Raw genomic sequence first — 16,154 nt, 5'->3', positions numbered from 1 at the left:
CTGCTGACAAAGAGCAGCTTCCATAGCACTTAAGAACTGCTTTAAGATGTCCAAGGTTCTTTGCTGCAAGACAGCATGAACATTTTCTGAAGAATAATCACCACCTTAGAGGAAAATTAATCACTTTTATTCCTGCCAGTGCTACAGCAGCACCACATACCTTCTCGTAGTACTGGATGTTTTTATCTGCCATCCCCATGAGTAGCTGCCTAAAGTCTTGTCGCTTGTTGTTCTGCCATCTCTCCATATCTGCTTTCAGGTCAGCATTAAAACATTCTACTCGGTCTTGACATTTCTCAACATCTGTGGGTACCTGTAGAAAAATAAATCAAGATTGAAACTGTAGTTGAGAGGGTTAGACTGCTAAATCAGCTCAGTCTCCCTGAGAAAAAGCCACAGAGAAAAGGGGAAGTAACAGTCTAGTGGTTACCCTGAAGGAACTCAGTTATGGCTGCAGGGAGAAGTCCCAGTTCTGTATTAGGAAGGAGACAGGATTGATTAATTTGTTCTTTGCTGTTCAAGGTGGCTGGCAGTTCTGCTTGTCCCACTCCATGCCAGATACAGAGACAGGCTGAGGAAGAGCTTGCGGGAGGCACATGAAGAGGAAAGGCAATCTGTACAAGTGCTGAGCGCATAGGCTCGGTCCCCAGTTCTCAATCTGAGCAGACTGACCACAGCAAGTCTCCTCTCCTCCTTCCCATTCACACCTTTCACTAGGTGTTTCCCAGTCTTCACTAGTGAAGCAACAAAGACCCAGGTTTCTCCCAAAGAGCTGAGAGACTTCAGAGTTAGATATTGACCACAACAGAAAAACAGCAGTGATCAGCTTTGTCTGCAGAACAAAATTTCTAAGCCTCTAGCTTTAACCTTACAAGCTGCCTGTAAAAAAGTTTAAATGCAAAGCACTGATGATAATAACACAAAGGCAACTGGAGGCATTGACTCATTTGGCCCAAATGATCTCAACTGGCCCAACACTGAACTTGTAGTCACGCGTAAGCAATGCAAGAAATCTGGAAGGACAAACATTGCAGGTCTACAAAGAGACTGAAAAGGCTTACAACACTAGTCGTGACCTCAAGATAGAAGCAAGTTAGGTCAAAGAAAATGGTATTCATACAATCATAAAGGTTGGAAAAGCCCTCCAAGATCATCTGGTCCATCTGTTCCCCTACCACCAATGTCACCCACTAAACTATGTCCCCAGGCACCACGTCCAATCTTTCCTTGAACACCCCCAGGGACGGTGACTCCACCACTTCCCTGGGCAACCCGTCCCAGTGCCTGACTGCTCTTTCTGAGCAGAAATGTCTCCTCATTGCCAACCTGAACCTCCCCTGGTGCAACTTGAGGCCATTCCCTCTGGTCCTATCACTGGTTACCTGTGAGAAGAGGCCGACCCCCAGCTCCCCACACCTTCCTTTCAGGCAGTTGCAGAGAGCAATGAGGTCTGCCCTGAGCCTCCTCTTCTCCAGACTAAACAACCCCAGTGCCCTCAGCCACTCCTCACAGGACTTGTGTTCCATACCCTATTGTCTTAACCAATGCGCTGTATCACAGAATCACAGAATTTTCTAGGTTGGAAGAGACCTCAAGGTCATCGAGTCCAACCTCCAACCTAACGCTAACAGCCCTCCACTAAACCATATCCCTAAGCTCTACATCTAAGCATCTTTTGAAGACTTCCAGGGATGGTGACTCCACCACTTCCCTGGGCAGCCTGTTCCAATGCCTCACAACCCTTTCAGTGAAGAAGTTCTTCCTAACATCTAACCTAAAACTCCCCTGGCTCAACTTAAGCCCATTCCCCCTCGTCCTGTCACCAGGCACGTGGGAGAACAGGCCAACCCCCACCTCGCTACAGCCTCCCTTGAGGTACCTATAGAGAGCGATAAGGTCACCCCTGAGCCTCCTCTTCTCCAGGCTGAACAAGCCCAGCTCCCTCAGCCGCTCCTCGTAGGACTTGTTCTCCAGGCCCCTCACCAGCTTCGTCGCCCTTCTCTGCACCCGCTCAAGCACCTCCATGTCCTTCTTGTAGCGAGGGGCCCAAAACTGAACACAGTACTCGAGGTGCGGCCTCACCAGAGCTGAGTACAGGGGGACGATCACCTCCCTAGCCCTGCTGGTCACACTGTTCCTGATACAAGCCAGGATGCCGTTGGCCTTCTTGGCCACCTGAGCACACTGTTGGCTCATATTCAGCCGACTATCCACCATCACTCCCAGGTCCTTCTCTGCCTGGCAGCTTTCCAACCATTCCTCTCCCAGCCTGTAGCTCTGCTTGGGGTTATTGCACCCCAGGTGCAGGACCCGGCACTTGGCCTTGTTAAACTTCATGCAGTTGACCTCAGCCCATCGGTGCAGCCTATCCAGATCCTCCTGCAGAGCTTTCCTACCCTCAAGCAGATCGACACACGCACCTAACTTGGTGTCATCTGCGAACTTACTGAGGGTGCACTCGATACCCTCGTCCAGATCATCGATGAAGATATTAAAGAGGACCAGCCCCAGCACCGAGCCCTGGGGGACGCCACTAGTGACTGGCCTCCAACTGGACTTGGCTCCATTCACCACGACTCTTTGGGCCCGGCTATCCAGCCAGTTTCTAACCCAACGAAATGTGCGCCAGTCCAAGCCAAGAGCAGCCAGCTTCTTGAGGAGAATGCTGTGGGAGATGGTGTCAAAAGCCTTGCTGAAGTCAAGGTAGACCACATTCACAGGTATGTCATCAGGCACCTACTGGAACAATTTACAAATGCAAGGAAAATCACAAACACCATTCTCTTCCTTCTCCTTGTGCCATATGGTCCACACGGACAAGAAGCTTGCCAATAAATGCATACTGAGCCTGACACATCCAAAGAGGAAACCACTGAAGTCCACTACTCACATCAATGTGACTAGCAGGCTTAGACTTGGAAACTGCAAACTGCACAAAGCCAAAGGGCAACATGAAGAGTATTTGCGGAATTCTGTTATGGCTCCGGTTGCGGTTGATACTTTTAGGAAATTCTCTTTTTTTTTCCTGAGGGTTGTGGAAAAAGGAAGAAGATGAACAGACTATGTAAAAATTCTTCATGGGTAGGAGTTTACTACTACCTTGCAGTTTGGCAAGATATGAGATCTAGGCAGAAACATATCACCTCTTGTTGTTCTCCAGCATCGGGATTAGGAAGATCACCAAAGTACTTTGTAGATTAATAATGGTCAGAGAAGATCCTGCATCTGGCGTCCATTAAAGCCTTCCAAGAGACAGGCAACACCTCCTCCATTGAAGTATCCCTTTACTCGCAACAAATGGATTTATGCTACCAGCAGTTTGGGGCTCAGTAGCTACATTTCCTCTGCCTTCTCCGAGTGCTGTAATTTGGCTACAGAATCCAGTCTCCTGCAACTCATGACAAAGATCTCTCATAGGCTTCAGACAAGAACTCCCAAGGCAGTTGGATGGAAGGCTCACAAGGTGCTTCCCTTAAGGCACAAGCATGTATTGCACCATTTTTAAGCATTCTGCTCTCTTAACAAGAAAGAAAGGGCTATCAAGAGTCATGAAGTCTGGAAGCAAAACCACATAAGATTTCCCAATTAAGTTAGTTTCTAAGTGCTCACTAGCTTCCTGCTTCTTCAGCCAAGATCCAAAACTGCACTGAAGATTTAAAAAAAAAAAAAATGTTTTCTTTCTCATAGCCAGTTCTCCTGCAGGTCAGGCTGAGAGGGCTGTATGAACATGAGCTACAAGAACAACCCAGTGGCCAGCAAATGGGTCACGTATGATAAAATTATAAAGCATACAGAACTACAGCAATGAACTCCAACTAAGTCTCCATAGGCCTTGTGAAGGCCTCTGCACACACACTGGTCCTATTCAGGACTGTAACTATATATGGTATTTCTACCTTTCCAGTTCTTTGGATATACACATTGTTAGAAGCTGTTTTCTTTCCCCCCCTCTAAACACGTCATTATCTTCTACTTCAGGGTCTATACTGCCATAACAACTGTTCCCACAGATAACAAAACTACAAATCCTTGAGGCAGGCAAGCTAAATTAGGTCATTAAAAGTGGATTTCATCTCATTAAAGGGAAACAATGTCTGCAATTTACTACCTTAGTTGGATTACTGCAAAAACAGCTCCAGTCTATCAACAATAAAGTAAGCAGCACTTCTCAACTGTACTTGTTTAGAAATACAAAGGGTACAGTTTGCACTAATGCTGTTACTCTAGTGTTAAAAGCATCGTGCGTACAGGAGAAGCTACACTGATTTTGGTGGAAACTATCATTCTGAGCACTATTTGCTGGCAAACATTTATAGTAGCTCTACAAGCCTTTTGCATTTATAGCCTGACGAGTTTTTAATCAGATTTGAGAACTACCTAATGACATCAATGGAGTTCTATGAAGCCAGTCTGACCTGTGTGTACTCTGAGTACCAGAATGCCCTCCAGTAGAAGAGGTAAACAAACAATAATATGCCCTTACTTACTTATCCAAAACTAGTTGCTGCCCCCCCTTTTTTTTTCTTAATTTCTGCCAAATCAGCTAAATATGCTGAAAGGGACACAAATGCCATTCACTGCATAACCCAGCTCATGCGTCCCGTCTGCTTTTAGCAATTCTTAAGCAGGAGAAATCACTGGATCTAAGACATGTTGCTAGCAACAGGTCTAAGCTATCCGTTCTTACAGATGAGGACATTCCACTCAAAGTGTCAAGGATCTGTGAACTGCGAGCTAGTATTTTGCAAGCATGCAAGGAATTCTAATAATTTGTTCAGCTTCCCCTTTTAAATGGCATAAAGGTCTCATGCTATGAAAGAAAGGTACAATGAGTTACCAAAACATATGATTCTGACACTCTGGAGAGCAAACCTAAGCATTCCAAAAATTCTTAGACAGCCCTTTAAATGCAGCACTTTACTTAATAATTCCACTGTGAAGTGAGCTCCAAAGGGATTAGCAAAGTTCAGCAGCTCCACCGTACTGAGATCTTTATAAAAATCAAGTATCTAAACACGTCTAAACACCTCAACTGGCTCCTGGACATGCTAGATTTAGATCCATCCATCCTATATACAACAGGTTAGAAGATGTGCTCACATAAAACTACATTAAGTACATATCAAGCCAGCCAGCAGTGGGGCAGACAAGATATAGAAATACAAGAGCACAAGATATCTAATCCTGGTACTACTTTTGACAGCATCTGTGTCATACACAAGCGCAGGACTGGAAAAAAGTTTGCTTTTCTGTGGCCTGTCCTCTTCAGCTTCAAAAATAGATTGAAGACATGATATTTAATAAAGACTTGAACCTCCTCAAAGATTATTATACAGTAACTCTAATGCTTGGAAGTCATCCCTCACTCATTACCACTAAAATGAAGGAGAGCCAAAAAAAAAAAAAAAAAAACAAGCAAAGGGAGCAGAAAAATCCAGCTTTCATTGTTGGTCAAAGTTGCAGTGATTTAAGATACAGCTCCTGCACATCTCTTCATGCAAAAAGCAGGTGGCAGCATAAGCACACCAGTTTAGACCTTTGCTTCTGCATGAAGCCCAGCCAAAGCCTGTCACCCCCTGACACCTGCTGTGTATGTTCAACATGACATGGAAATACCCACCTAGCAGAAAGGGCAAGATGTGGAGTCTCTCACAATCAAATTTGGTGTCCTACAACAAAGCTCAGCAGTGTCAGGGTCCAGGAACTCCATTCAGCCAGCTGCCATAGCACTAAATTGCCAGAGACTCTTCTACTATCACTGTTTCAGGCCATGCTACTGAAGACTCCAACTGCATGCTGGCTGTTTAAACATTACGCAGGTCAGAGCCACCCTACTCTAAATGGTGGGAGATCGTGGTACAAGATGTTTCTAGACAAGTTATATATGTTCATTCCTAGGTCTTCATTCTGCACCAGCTTGCCACCAAACTCTTGTTCTGCCCAAAAGTGTTTACACTGCAAAGAGGAAGTCAGAACAAGACAAACCAAGCTCTATTTCTTCAGTGTTCTCAGAAAGCAGTGGAAGTGCAGGCTGTTTTTGCAGAGGACTTTGAAGTGCTAACCTTTGGACGGTCTTCTTTTTTCAAGGCTACTGCTTCCAGTTTTGCTTCGTACTCCGCTTGAACTTGGTCTCTCTTCTTCAACACGTTCTGTGGACAAAAGAAAAGATAGGTGTGAGAGGGATCCTCCTGTTCATTCCCCTTCCAGCTTGCAAGACGCTGCAAAGTGAAACAGCTTAAGTACTAACACAATCCCAAGTCTGCCTTTCACTGTGTACTCTTTTACAGTATTTAGGAAGCAAGTTTATAAAAAATGGAGTATTTTCGCTCCAGCAGCTGGAGGGGCAGATAAAACTCAACTTTCAGACAAGCTGGGGGCATGCAAGATACAAGCTCTCAAATAATCAAGAGTGTAAGTAAATTGGGTATGTAAATTCAGTTCATCAGTTGATCTATTACTAGAATCTAAGGGATATAAACAAAAGCATCAAAATTGTCAAGGACTAGTGCAAAGCACTTGATAGACTCAAGAAGAAAGACAAGAGCATAGGCTGAGAGTCATGAAAGCTACCACAAAAAGGCGTTACAGCTCCCTTTTCACTTGCAGAGACTCCTCAAAGTCCTTTTAGCAAGCTGTTAAAACCTTATGATAGAATGTCAGCTTTGCTTTTATGACTTTTTTTAGTTTTGTTTCTAAATGAAAGAATTAAGCTTATGAAAAGAACATTTTATGTTAAAGTACTGAGATATCCAAGTGAACTTCACGTGATAAACATTTTACTGACAGAGGCTTCTCAGAATAGAGAACCAAAGACTTTATTCTTATATTTTACTACGTCCACACGGAAAGATCTCTGCCGAGGTTATGCCATAGGCTTACAACATAAAAACAATCAATAGATATTAGTCTTTTAATTAGTACTAAAAATAAGCAGTTCTGCATCTGCAAAAGCAAGTATTAGTCCCACACTGAGCAACATTTCTTCAGGCTTTACAAGAGAAACAACCAGTAATGTTTTGTAATTCAGTTGATGCAAAGTTATTGAAAATGCTTGGAGGGAAGTGGGCCAACACTCGCTGCTGAGGTACCTGTAAATTACAGCTCCTATTGCAGCCAGCTTTGCCAGTTCATGCTTCAAGTGCTCCTTTCTGCCACACTTAAGTAATTTCTCATTAGGACAATGGGCAGTAACTAGTCATTTTAACAGTTTCTGACAAAGCTAATGAAGGAGGACTAGCCATGTATAATGCTAGCCTACTGAAAATTTCTCTATAGAGAAGTAGCTCTCAGAGCTCTAAGTAGCTCTAAGACCTAAAATCTAGACAAGATGTTTCCTAATTCGAGACATTCGAGACAAAACCTTATGAACAGTGATCACCATCTCCCCTCTTCTCCCCCTCAAGCCAAGGGAAGGTCACCACCGCAGTTATTCTGATGAACTTCACTCCATGGGGAGGAAGAATTACTGCTGACAGAGCACAGGCAGCAGACAGTGCAACCAGTATTCTTAAAAAACTCAGTCCACGATAACTGGAAAAGGCACTCCACCCACAAAGTTGCTATTGGTTTAGGCAATAAAGGGGACAAAACTAAAAATGCACCTTCAGTAGGTTAACCCTCTCTTTTGTGCCCAATAGTAAGCATGCAATTGGTCCTGTTTGCTTGGAAAAAAAACAAAAAAAACAACAACAAAAAAAACAAAAACAAAAACAAAAACAAAAAAAACAAACAACACATACAACATTCCCATCTGTTTCGGAATCTAAGCTGCTATGTGGAACAGCCCTGGAGTGCTTGAGGTTACCAGCAGAACAAAAGCCTGACTGATTTAACGGGTATTTCCACTTTATATTGCCCCTTGAACCTAAGTCAATTAAGTCAGGGTTTTTTTTTTCCCCTCAGAAAAACGACTGTCTCCAGCACTTGCATTTAGCCTCCATGAGCATGTAGTTCATGCAGTAAGCAGGATCTAAACCCATACTAGCCAATGATTAACAGGTATCAGCAGACTAGATTCAAAGGGCGGGTATATTATTTCTCCTTAAGTGCCTAAGTCATCCACTACGGACCATCAGCAATATGCTTCTGAATACTGTTTTGACTATCCATTAATGGTTGACCTGAAAGTGGTGAGAAAAATATTGCTCTCCCTTTTATTCGTCCCATACGTGACAGGATGCATTTCCTCATGCACCTCCAAGCAATTTCTTCTCAGCTGTGGATGAATGTGTTAATGCTTCAGCTGCTTCTCAGAAAAGCTCTGTACTAAGTATCCTCAGATCTACCACTGTCTATGCAACACTTCTGCTAGGTAAGGCCTCACAGAGAAGGAAACAACAAAAAACGGAAAGAAACACCACCAGACAAAAAGCCACACACCACACACTTCAGTAGTGTGCCCAGGTGGCCAAGAAGGCCAGCAGCATCCTGCCTTGTAGCAGAAATCATGTGGCCAGCAAGACTCAGGAAGTGGTTGTCCCTCTGCACGTGGTTCTGGTGAGGCCACACCTCGAGTGCTGTGCTCAGCTTTGGGTCCCTCACTACAAGGACACTGAGGCCCTGAAACATATCCAGAGAAGGGCTACGAAGCTGGTGAAGGGTATAGAGAAGAAGTCTTATGGGGAGCAGCTGAGAGCACCGGGATTTTTTAGCCTAGAGAAGAGGAGAGTCTCAGGGGACACAATTGCAACAACCCCAAAGGAGGGCGTAGCAAAGTAGGGGTCGGTCTCATCTCCTAAGCTACAAGCGATAAGACAAGAGGAAGTGGCCTCAAGTTACAATCAGGAGGGTTTACGTTGAAAATTAGGAAACACTTCTCCACTAAAAGGGTTGTGAGTGAGGCACTGGAACAGGCTGCCCAGGGAAGTAGTGGAGTCACCGTCCCTGGAGGTATTCAGAAGACATGTAGATGTGGTGCTTAGGGACATGGTTTAGTGATAGACTTGGCAATACTAGGTTAACGGTTGGATTTGATGATGTTAGAGGCCTTTTCCAACCTAAATGTTTCTGTGATTCATTTAGTTCTGAAAGGAATAAAACCACTGGTTCCTATTCAAAAGGTGAGACTTAGCCTGCTCTCACTGAGGTGGGTCCTTCTCCCTTTTGTATTTCATTAAAACATTCCATCTTGGCCTCTATCATTGGAGGAGCTTCAGGAGTTTGCCAGCAGCCTCCTTTCTCAGGCTGCAAAGCTATGCCATTTGCACTGCACATAGCTTCTTACTACAATTAGAGCTCATAAAAAGATCCTTATTTATTGCATGCCTCTACAGAGGCTGTTAGCTATTCATGTGATGCTTACTTCTAATGCATTTTTAAAGTAGTGTCCAAGCACACAGCTGGAAACCACATCATTTGATAGGCCTTTCTAGCAGTATTAAGCACACAAGATTCTAAACCAGCACTACATTATTTAGAACAGAATTTGTCCTCTGCACGTGCCTCCCGTGGAACACCAGCACACTACAAAAAAACAAAGCATTGCACATTTGCTGATTAGGGCTTCATCTGCACCAGGATTCCAGACACTGTCTGGCCATCTCATGCGTGGCCAGTGTTTTAGAAAAGCTCTCCCAGCCACTACCAGCATATATTTTAACTCAAGCCCACAATCCCAGCCTCCACCCACTTCTGCAAATCTTTCAAAAAAAAAAAAAAAAATCCAGTCAGAACCAAGAGATGTGGCTTCCCTGGAAAGAGCTAATGTTTATTTCAACCAGAATTACTGGGCTTTTGCTATGAATGTGTGGTTCCCTCAGGCTGGCCCCACCAGGCAAAACACTGCTCCTTAAGACACTAAAGGAATCGGTCATCACTAAAAGAAGTGAAAATAATCCTGGCAGCTCTTACTCTGAGGGGCAGTCACCCGGCTACAGACCGCTCCACAGATCAAATTCCCTTACCTATAGCTGGGGTACAACTTGCAACAGAAAAAGCTATCGAGGTTGTAGTGAATTCCTAAGACCTAAAGACACCTTCCCTTGTGTACCCTATCCAAAACTGTGCTCTGAAAGATCCAGATAGACTTTAATTTCACTACCAGGCTTCAAAGCAGATGATGAATAGGAATGTACTGCTAGTGAAGAGGACAGCTCTTTCAGTAGCAAGCCTCTTACACTCTTTTGGAGAGGGAGAAACCTCCTTTTTAGTTACTTCTTCGGTTTCTAAGTCTGGCACGACAGCGCTGTTGCTGCTTACTGCATCAATAGTAACAGATTTATACGTTTTAGCATAAAAAAATCTGTACTCGGTATGACATGACAAATTTCAGGCTTGGTATTCAGAAGGGGTGGAAAAGAGGAACAGTCTGCCTTAGCTAATAGAGGTTTTTATTCTTGATTTTCAGGTGTGCTAAAGCTAATGACGTGACCAAGCTTGACACTTAGCAGCATAACCCTTATTTGTTATTAACTGATATTTTGCGAATGAGGCTTCTAGATCCAACCGGTTCCTAAGCACCAACACAATGAGCATGTTCAGCCAGTTACCAGAGAACAACTGACAGGAGGAGCAAAATCCTTTAGGGCACTTGAAAGCCAAGTCAACAGCCTAGCATTTAAGCTACAAAGCACAGGTTTCTTCAACTAAAGTGGTACTTCAGGCAGTTAAAGAACACTTACCACAGGGAGAGCAGCATTAAAGACTTGCAGCAAAAAGAGAAAAAAAATGCAACTAGACTATTAGCTTGGAGACTGCATTTAGTGTCTTTGCTATCATCTGACAGAGCCTCATTCTAAAAGCTTTTTTTCTCCCTCTACCTTTGTGCAAAACACCTCCTACAAATTAGTTTGCCACTTCAGATGCCATTTCCAGTAGATCATGCCATTCGTATCGTGAAAAGCCAGAAGTTCTGGGGTAAAAGCTTTAGCTGCTAACCTCACGTCTTGTTTAAGTACACACACACACGTGCACCACTTCCTACAAAAGGAATTTGAACACCCCATGTCAAGGCTTCTAGCTCCTTCTGGAAATGTTCCGGCAATACTTCAACGTTAATGGTACTGGAAAATAAATGCACCAAGTTTATGCTGGGGTTGAATACTATGAAATACCACGAATATCATGAAGGCAAACAGTAGCTTCAGAGAATTAGTACAAAGCCTCATGCAAGAATATCTTGCTTCAGCCAGGCAAGACGGAAGTTTTGCAACCAGCCATCTGAAGCTGGGAAGAGAAATCTGTAAAATAAGTGTCTTTGAGAAGTGTAGGAGGACTAAAATTAAGATGAAGAAGGACTACCATGCTCAGATTGTAGGTTCCCAACAATCTATTACATATCTCTAAAAGAGTATATACCATGCCCTTGTAATGGTTGTTCCAAGAGGAAAGTCCTCAGAAGGAATTTGTCTGCTAGTACTCTGCACAGGGGCTGCTAATATATACTGTACCATGGGCGTACAGTGAAAAGCTCTAAAAACCAGAAATGGAGTTCTCATTTTCACTTTCCAACACAATTAACTAAGTAATTTTTTCTTATGTGATGAGATCTACAGCTAATGCTTCTTAATATCAAGGGAATAAAAATTGTACTGAAGTAGCTTTTATTATTTATGCGTAAGTGGTAAGATATCAAGTTCTTAGACTAACAGTCACAGAGTAATATCTTTAAACAATTACTTAGTAAACAGATCTTAGCAGCTGGACAGACACATCCTGCCTAGTGTACAGGATGAAAGGGGAAGCACTGTTTGTCATCTGGACAACTTGTTCTAAAGGAAGCCATCCAACACTGCTGCATACAAGTGACAGAAGCTGTGAGTGCCATCTTCTCTACAGGTTGATTCAGGCATTGATCCAGCAGTGAAGATATGACCCACACCTGACTTTCCTACAATTCAAACAGAAGATTCTAGGCAGCCGTAGGATGCCTCCTACAGAAAATCACCTACTACTCAAATAAAGGAGCATCTTTTCAACATTTTATACACACCGTAGCTTTACTGGCCTTATGTTGACTGAATAGCAGAGCAGATACTGCTACCTATGCAGTACCCTGCTACTAAACATACCTAGTTTTGACTTAATTATGAAAACATCATCCTATTTCAATTATTTAACTTCCCTCTTCTTCCACCACCAAGCCTTCTCACCCTTAGAGAATGAACTCACTGTCACATCACTCCATGCAAACATAGTAACAGTGTCTTCTGCGACCATGCTCCCTTTACCTTCATTGACTCCGAGTACAGTATATATTCCCTAAGCACAGGCAGGAAGTCTTCTGTCATGTCTTCACTGAGTTCTTCAAGAGCTGTGCAGCAGTTCCCAATGCAGGCAGATACTCCTTCCAGTGGCTCTGATAGTTCAACCTCCAGCCCGCCCCACGTTGAATAAACAGGTCCATATTCTCGTAGTTCCACCAAGTATTCTGCAAGAGACAAAGGGAAAAGAAGATAAACATAGAGCTAGACAAAAGGGTCTGCACTCATGCCAGAAAGAAGAATCTATGACCATTCTTGGCAAACATGAACTCTTCTAGCAGTCAAGTCTAGTGTTGCATTAACATCTTAATAGCCAGGGCTCCACAGCTTCATGGAGATGACAAGTTCAAACTACCACCAGCTTAAATGACTGCTCCTACAATATTCCACACATAAAGACATTTTCATCTGTGCAGTAGTCAGTCATCTTTTACATGTATACATGTAAAACTTTGTTTTGTGAAGACAGGTCTACGAAGGCTATCCTCCTCTACTGATAATGCCATGTGTACTCTTCCAGCTAAAATCTACAGGTTTTCTTCTTCCCGTAAGTCCTCCCAGAAATAATTCTGCCTGTGAGAAAATAGGTTAGTATAACAAAGGTGAGACATTAGATTTTACTCTGCGTGTGGCTCATTACATGCCAGAATCATTGATGCAGGTTGTGTTATCAGAATAAGACAGAGAGCACTAACACTGAAGTATTACAACAGAAGACCTTACTTACTTACCCAATTGTTCCTTGATAATCCGTTGTGCTATTCTGTCAATGGTACCAAGTTTTAGAGAGAATGTGTCCAGATACTCTCCAATGGCTGCAAATTCCAGTGGACGACTTCTTAATTTGTAGCCTCCTGTGACGTATTTGACTGACTCCCCCATCTTTGACAGCAATGCCATTCCTTGCTTTTTGTATGCATTAAGATCCTGGAAAGTTAGAAAAAACAGTTTAGAAATACTTTATTTGCATGTTGGAAGGTTAACCCGGTAAAGGATACTTCCCAGTCAAGACCAAATATTGTGAAGCCAAGAGGCATGTAGCCTGGACGGACAACTTTGTAAAAATTATGCAGCCAAGCACTAAAAAGACTACCTCTAGAGAGAGGTAAGCATTTCAGGGTAACAGTATGAAGTATACTACAAATGAGCAGTAAGTGGCCCACACTTCTGTTTGGACTGACTTTCTCATGTTCCTGTATTGCCATAGGAAATAGTGATGTAAGCAGATCTGTTTTCACCAAGACTGTTCCTGCCATTGATTCATTCATGCTAGAAGTGACTGCATTGGGTTTACATGGCAAGATTTTGGTAGCAGGAGGGCTGCAGGGGTGGCCTCTAAGAGACATCCAGAAGCTGCCCCATGTTAGGCAAGAGCCAGTTCCAGCCAGCTCCAAAAATGACCTGTCACTGGCCAAAGTTGAATCAGTGACTGCACCTCTGTGAGAGCATGTTTAAGAAAGAGAAAAAAAAATGCTGCAGATCAGCAGCTGGGAGAGAGGAGTGCTAAAATGCAAGAGAAACAGCCTTGAAGACAAGTTCGGTGAAGGAGAAGGAGGGCAGGAGGTGCTCCAGGCAGGCAGCAGCAGTTCCCCTGCAGCCTGTGGAGAGGCCCCTGGTGGAGCAGGCTGTCCCCCTGCAGCCCATGGGTCCCACATGGAGCAGATCTCCACGCTGCAGCCCCTCCATGGGTGGAGGAGCCCCCGGTGGAGCAGGTGGATGTGGCCTGGAGGAGGCTGCGGCCCATGGAGAGCCCCCGGGCCGGAGCTGCAGTCCCTGGAGAAGAGCCCACGCAGGAGCAGGGGGTCTGGGGGGAGCTGCCGCCCACCCGTGGGGGACCCATGCTGGAGCAGTTTGCTCCTGCGGATGGACCCCATAGCACGGAGCTGTTCCTGAAGAGCTGATGCCTGTGGGCAGCCCCCGCAGGCTCATTTGGGGAAGGACGGCATCCCGTGGGAGGGACCCTGCATGGAGCAGGGGCAGAGAGGGACCGTGAGGGAGCACAGAGATGAAGTGTCAGTGACTGACCACAGCCTCCATTGCCCTGCACTGCTCAGAGGAAGGAGGTAGAAAAATCTGGATGGGGAGAAGGTATGTTTACTTTGCTTTTAGTTCTCACTGCTCTAGTCTGTTATTAATAGGCAATAAATTACATTAGTCTCCCCCATGCCGAGTCTGTTCTGCCCATGATGGTAACTGGTGAGTGATCTCACTGTCCTTATCTCAAGTCGAGAGATTTTTTCACCATATTTTCCTCTCTGTTCTGCTACAGAGGAAGAATGAGAAAGTCACACGATGTTGCTTAGCTGTCCAGTGGTGTGAAACCACCACAATGACATACTTTTAAGTCACGTCCTACAATACCAGTGCTATGCACTTATATCCATTGGTTCTGATCACCTCGTACAGAGCTACAAACTGTACGTCTATTTGCTCAGCAGCCTCTTCATGCTAGCTGTGTGGTCAGACAGGAGGTAAGGGAAGACAGTACACAGAAAAAGCACAGCATGAGGAGATTAGTACAGCTTTTCAACAAGACCCTGCAGCTCACACAATCTTAGATGTAGCCATATTGCCTGCACAGACAGCTTAAGCTTCCTTGCTAACACTTTACAGATTTGCATAAATCAACATTCAGGAAACCTATGTTAACATGCTTGTTTATCAGCAATCTTCGGGGGATTTCACCTTGACAGCATGTCAGAAAAAATGTTTTTAGTTAGACCAGATGCTATCCATTTTGCATTTTACTCTTTCCAGCAGGGGTCACTATTCAATATCTCAACACAAGCCTAAGAGCTATGAACAGCATGAGGAAGGGATTTTTCAAGTCAAGCAGGCCCACAGAGGTCAAGAATCAATATATGGAAGCATAGACCAGACCTAAGGCTTAAGTGTTCTTTAAAAAAAAATACAAATGCAAGCTTCAACACATGCAATATGCTGTTCTTTCCAAGTACTTATATAAGCCTAAGTCTGGTTAAGAGAACCTGACATCTTAGGAGGTACAATCAATCATTTTGAATTATGTTTGCACTAAAATGGAGTGGTTCCTTGACTATTGCCTTCTGTCTGTTCTACACATTATCTGTAAGTAGGCATCAGAAAACGTCCCTGTAAACCAAAATTATTCACTCATTCTCTCAAGTACTCTGGCATCCTACTAGTCCAAACAGGGAACTCAAAGAAAGGGCATTTTCCTTTTTCAGCCAAGAGGTGGTCTCGTGACTTTATGCAATAACTAAATTCTAACGTCCTAATAGACTGAACTGATTTCTCATTGTTACAATAAAGAATGTACCAACACTAAAGACAGCCAGGAGAGTGTGTGTCTTTTTTTTTTCCCCTCAGCCTCCCTAGACACTCCGCATTTTTAATGCAAACACTGCCCCGGGCTAAGGATAAAGCTTTTATCATTCATTTCATGGGGGTGGAAGGGTGATGGAAGAAAACTAAACAGCTAAGAAAGTTGCATCATGCTTTGACGGCTCTAAAGCAGAACAAATCTATCTGATACTTAATCATCAAGGCAAGGTCTGCATTTTGGACTGCCTTTAGTGGTAAAGTTCACCATAAATGGAGGAAAAGAAAAGGGAACTTGAGATTGAGTCTCACATTACTACCAAGCAGAGCAGTAGCCTGAAGTGAGCTCAAATTAAGTGTCAAATTGAGCAAGCTAATGTAATGTAACACTGGGGAGATGTGCTTTCACAGCTCTCCTCACTTATCAGGTCAAATCCAAGCATGACTGCAAGTCACCCTGGTCTTGTTTAAAATGCAGTTCAAAAGACAGCCAAAGAAAATTACACAGTTCCTGGATGCTTTATGCAAAAGATGAGCATGAAATTGTTGACCAAGGACAAACAAGAACGAAATCTTCACCCTTAACTTTGGAAGCAAGAAGTGCAAACAGCACAGAAGGTACAGACAAGGAGGAGAAAAAAAAGAGGTCAATAA

General features: G+C 43.8%; 1 protein-coding gene across 1 annotated transcript in view; it reads right to left on the bottom strand.

Moving 5' to 3' along the window:
* Positions 1-16,154, bottom strand: part of SNX30 (sorting nexin family member 30) — a 54,001-nt gene that overhangs the window by 6,839 nt on the left and 31,008 nt on the right. The window contains exons 5-8 of the mRNA XM_082783091.1: positions 12,932-13,127; positions 12,168-12,367; positions 6,063-6,149; positions 161-313 (exon numbers count right to left, since the gene is read on the bottom strand). Of these exons, the coding sequence (XP_082639217.1) occupies positions 161-313; positions 6,063-6,149; positions 12,168-12,367; positions 12,932-13,127 (636 nt within the window). The remainder of the gene's footprint in view (positions 1-160; positions 314-6,062; positions 6,150-12,167; positions 12,368-12,931; positions 13,128-16,154) is intronic.

The sequence above is a fragment of the Aythya marila genome (assembly GCF_965140915.1).
Source record: "Aythya marila genome assembly, chromosome: Z".
Taxonomy (NCBI): Eukaryota; Metazoa; Chordata; class Aves; order Anseriformes; family Anatidae; genus Aythya; species Aythya marila.
Note: the sequence above shows the minus strand (reverse complement) of the source record. Positions and strands in the feature narration are given on the sequence as shown.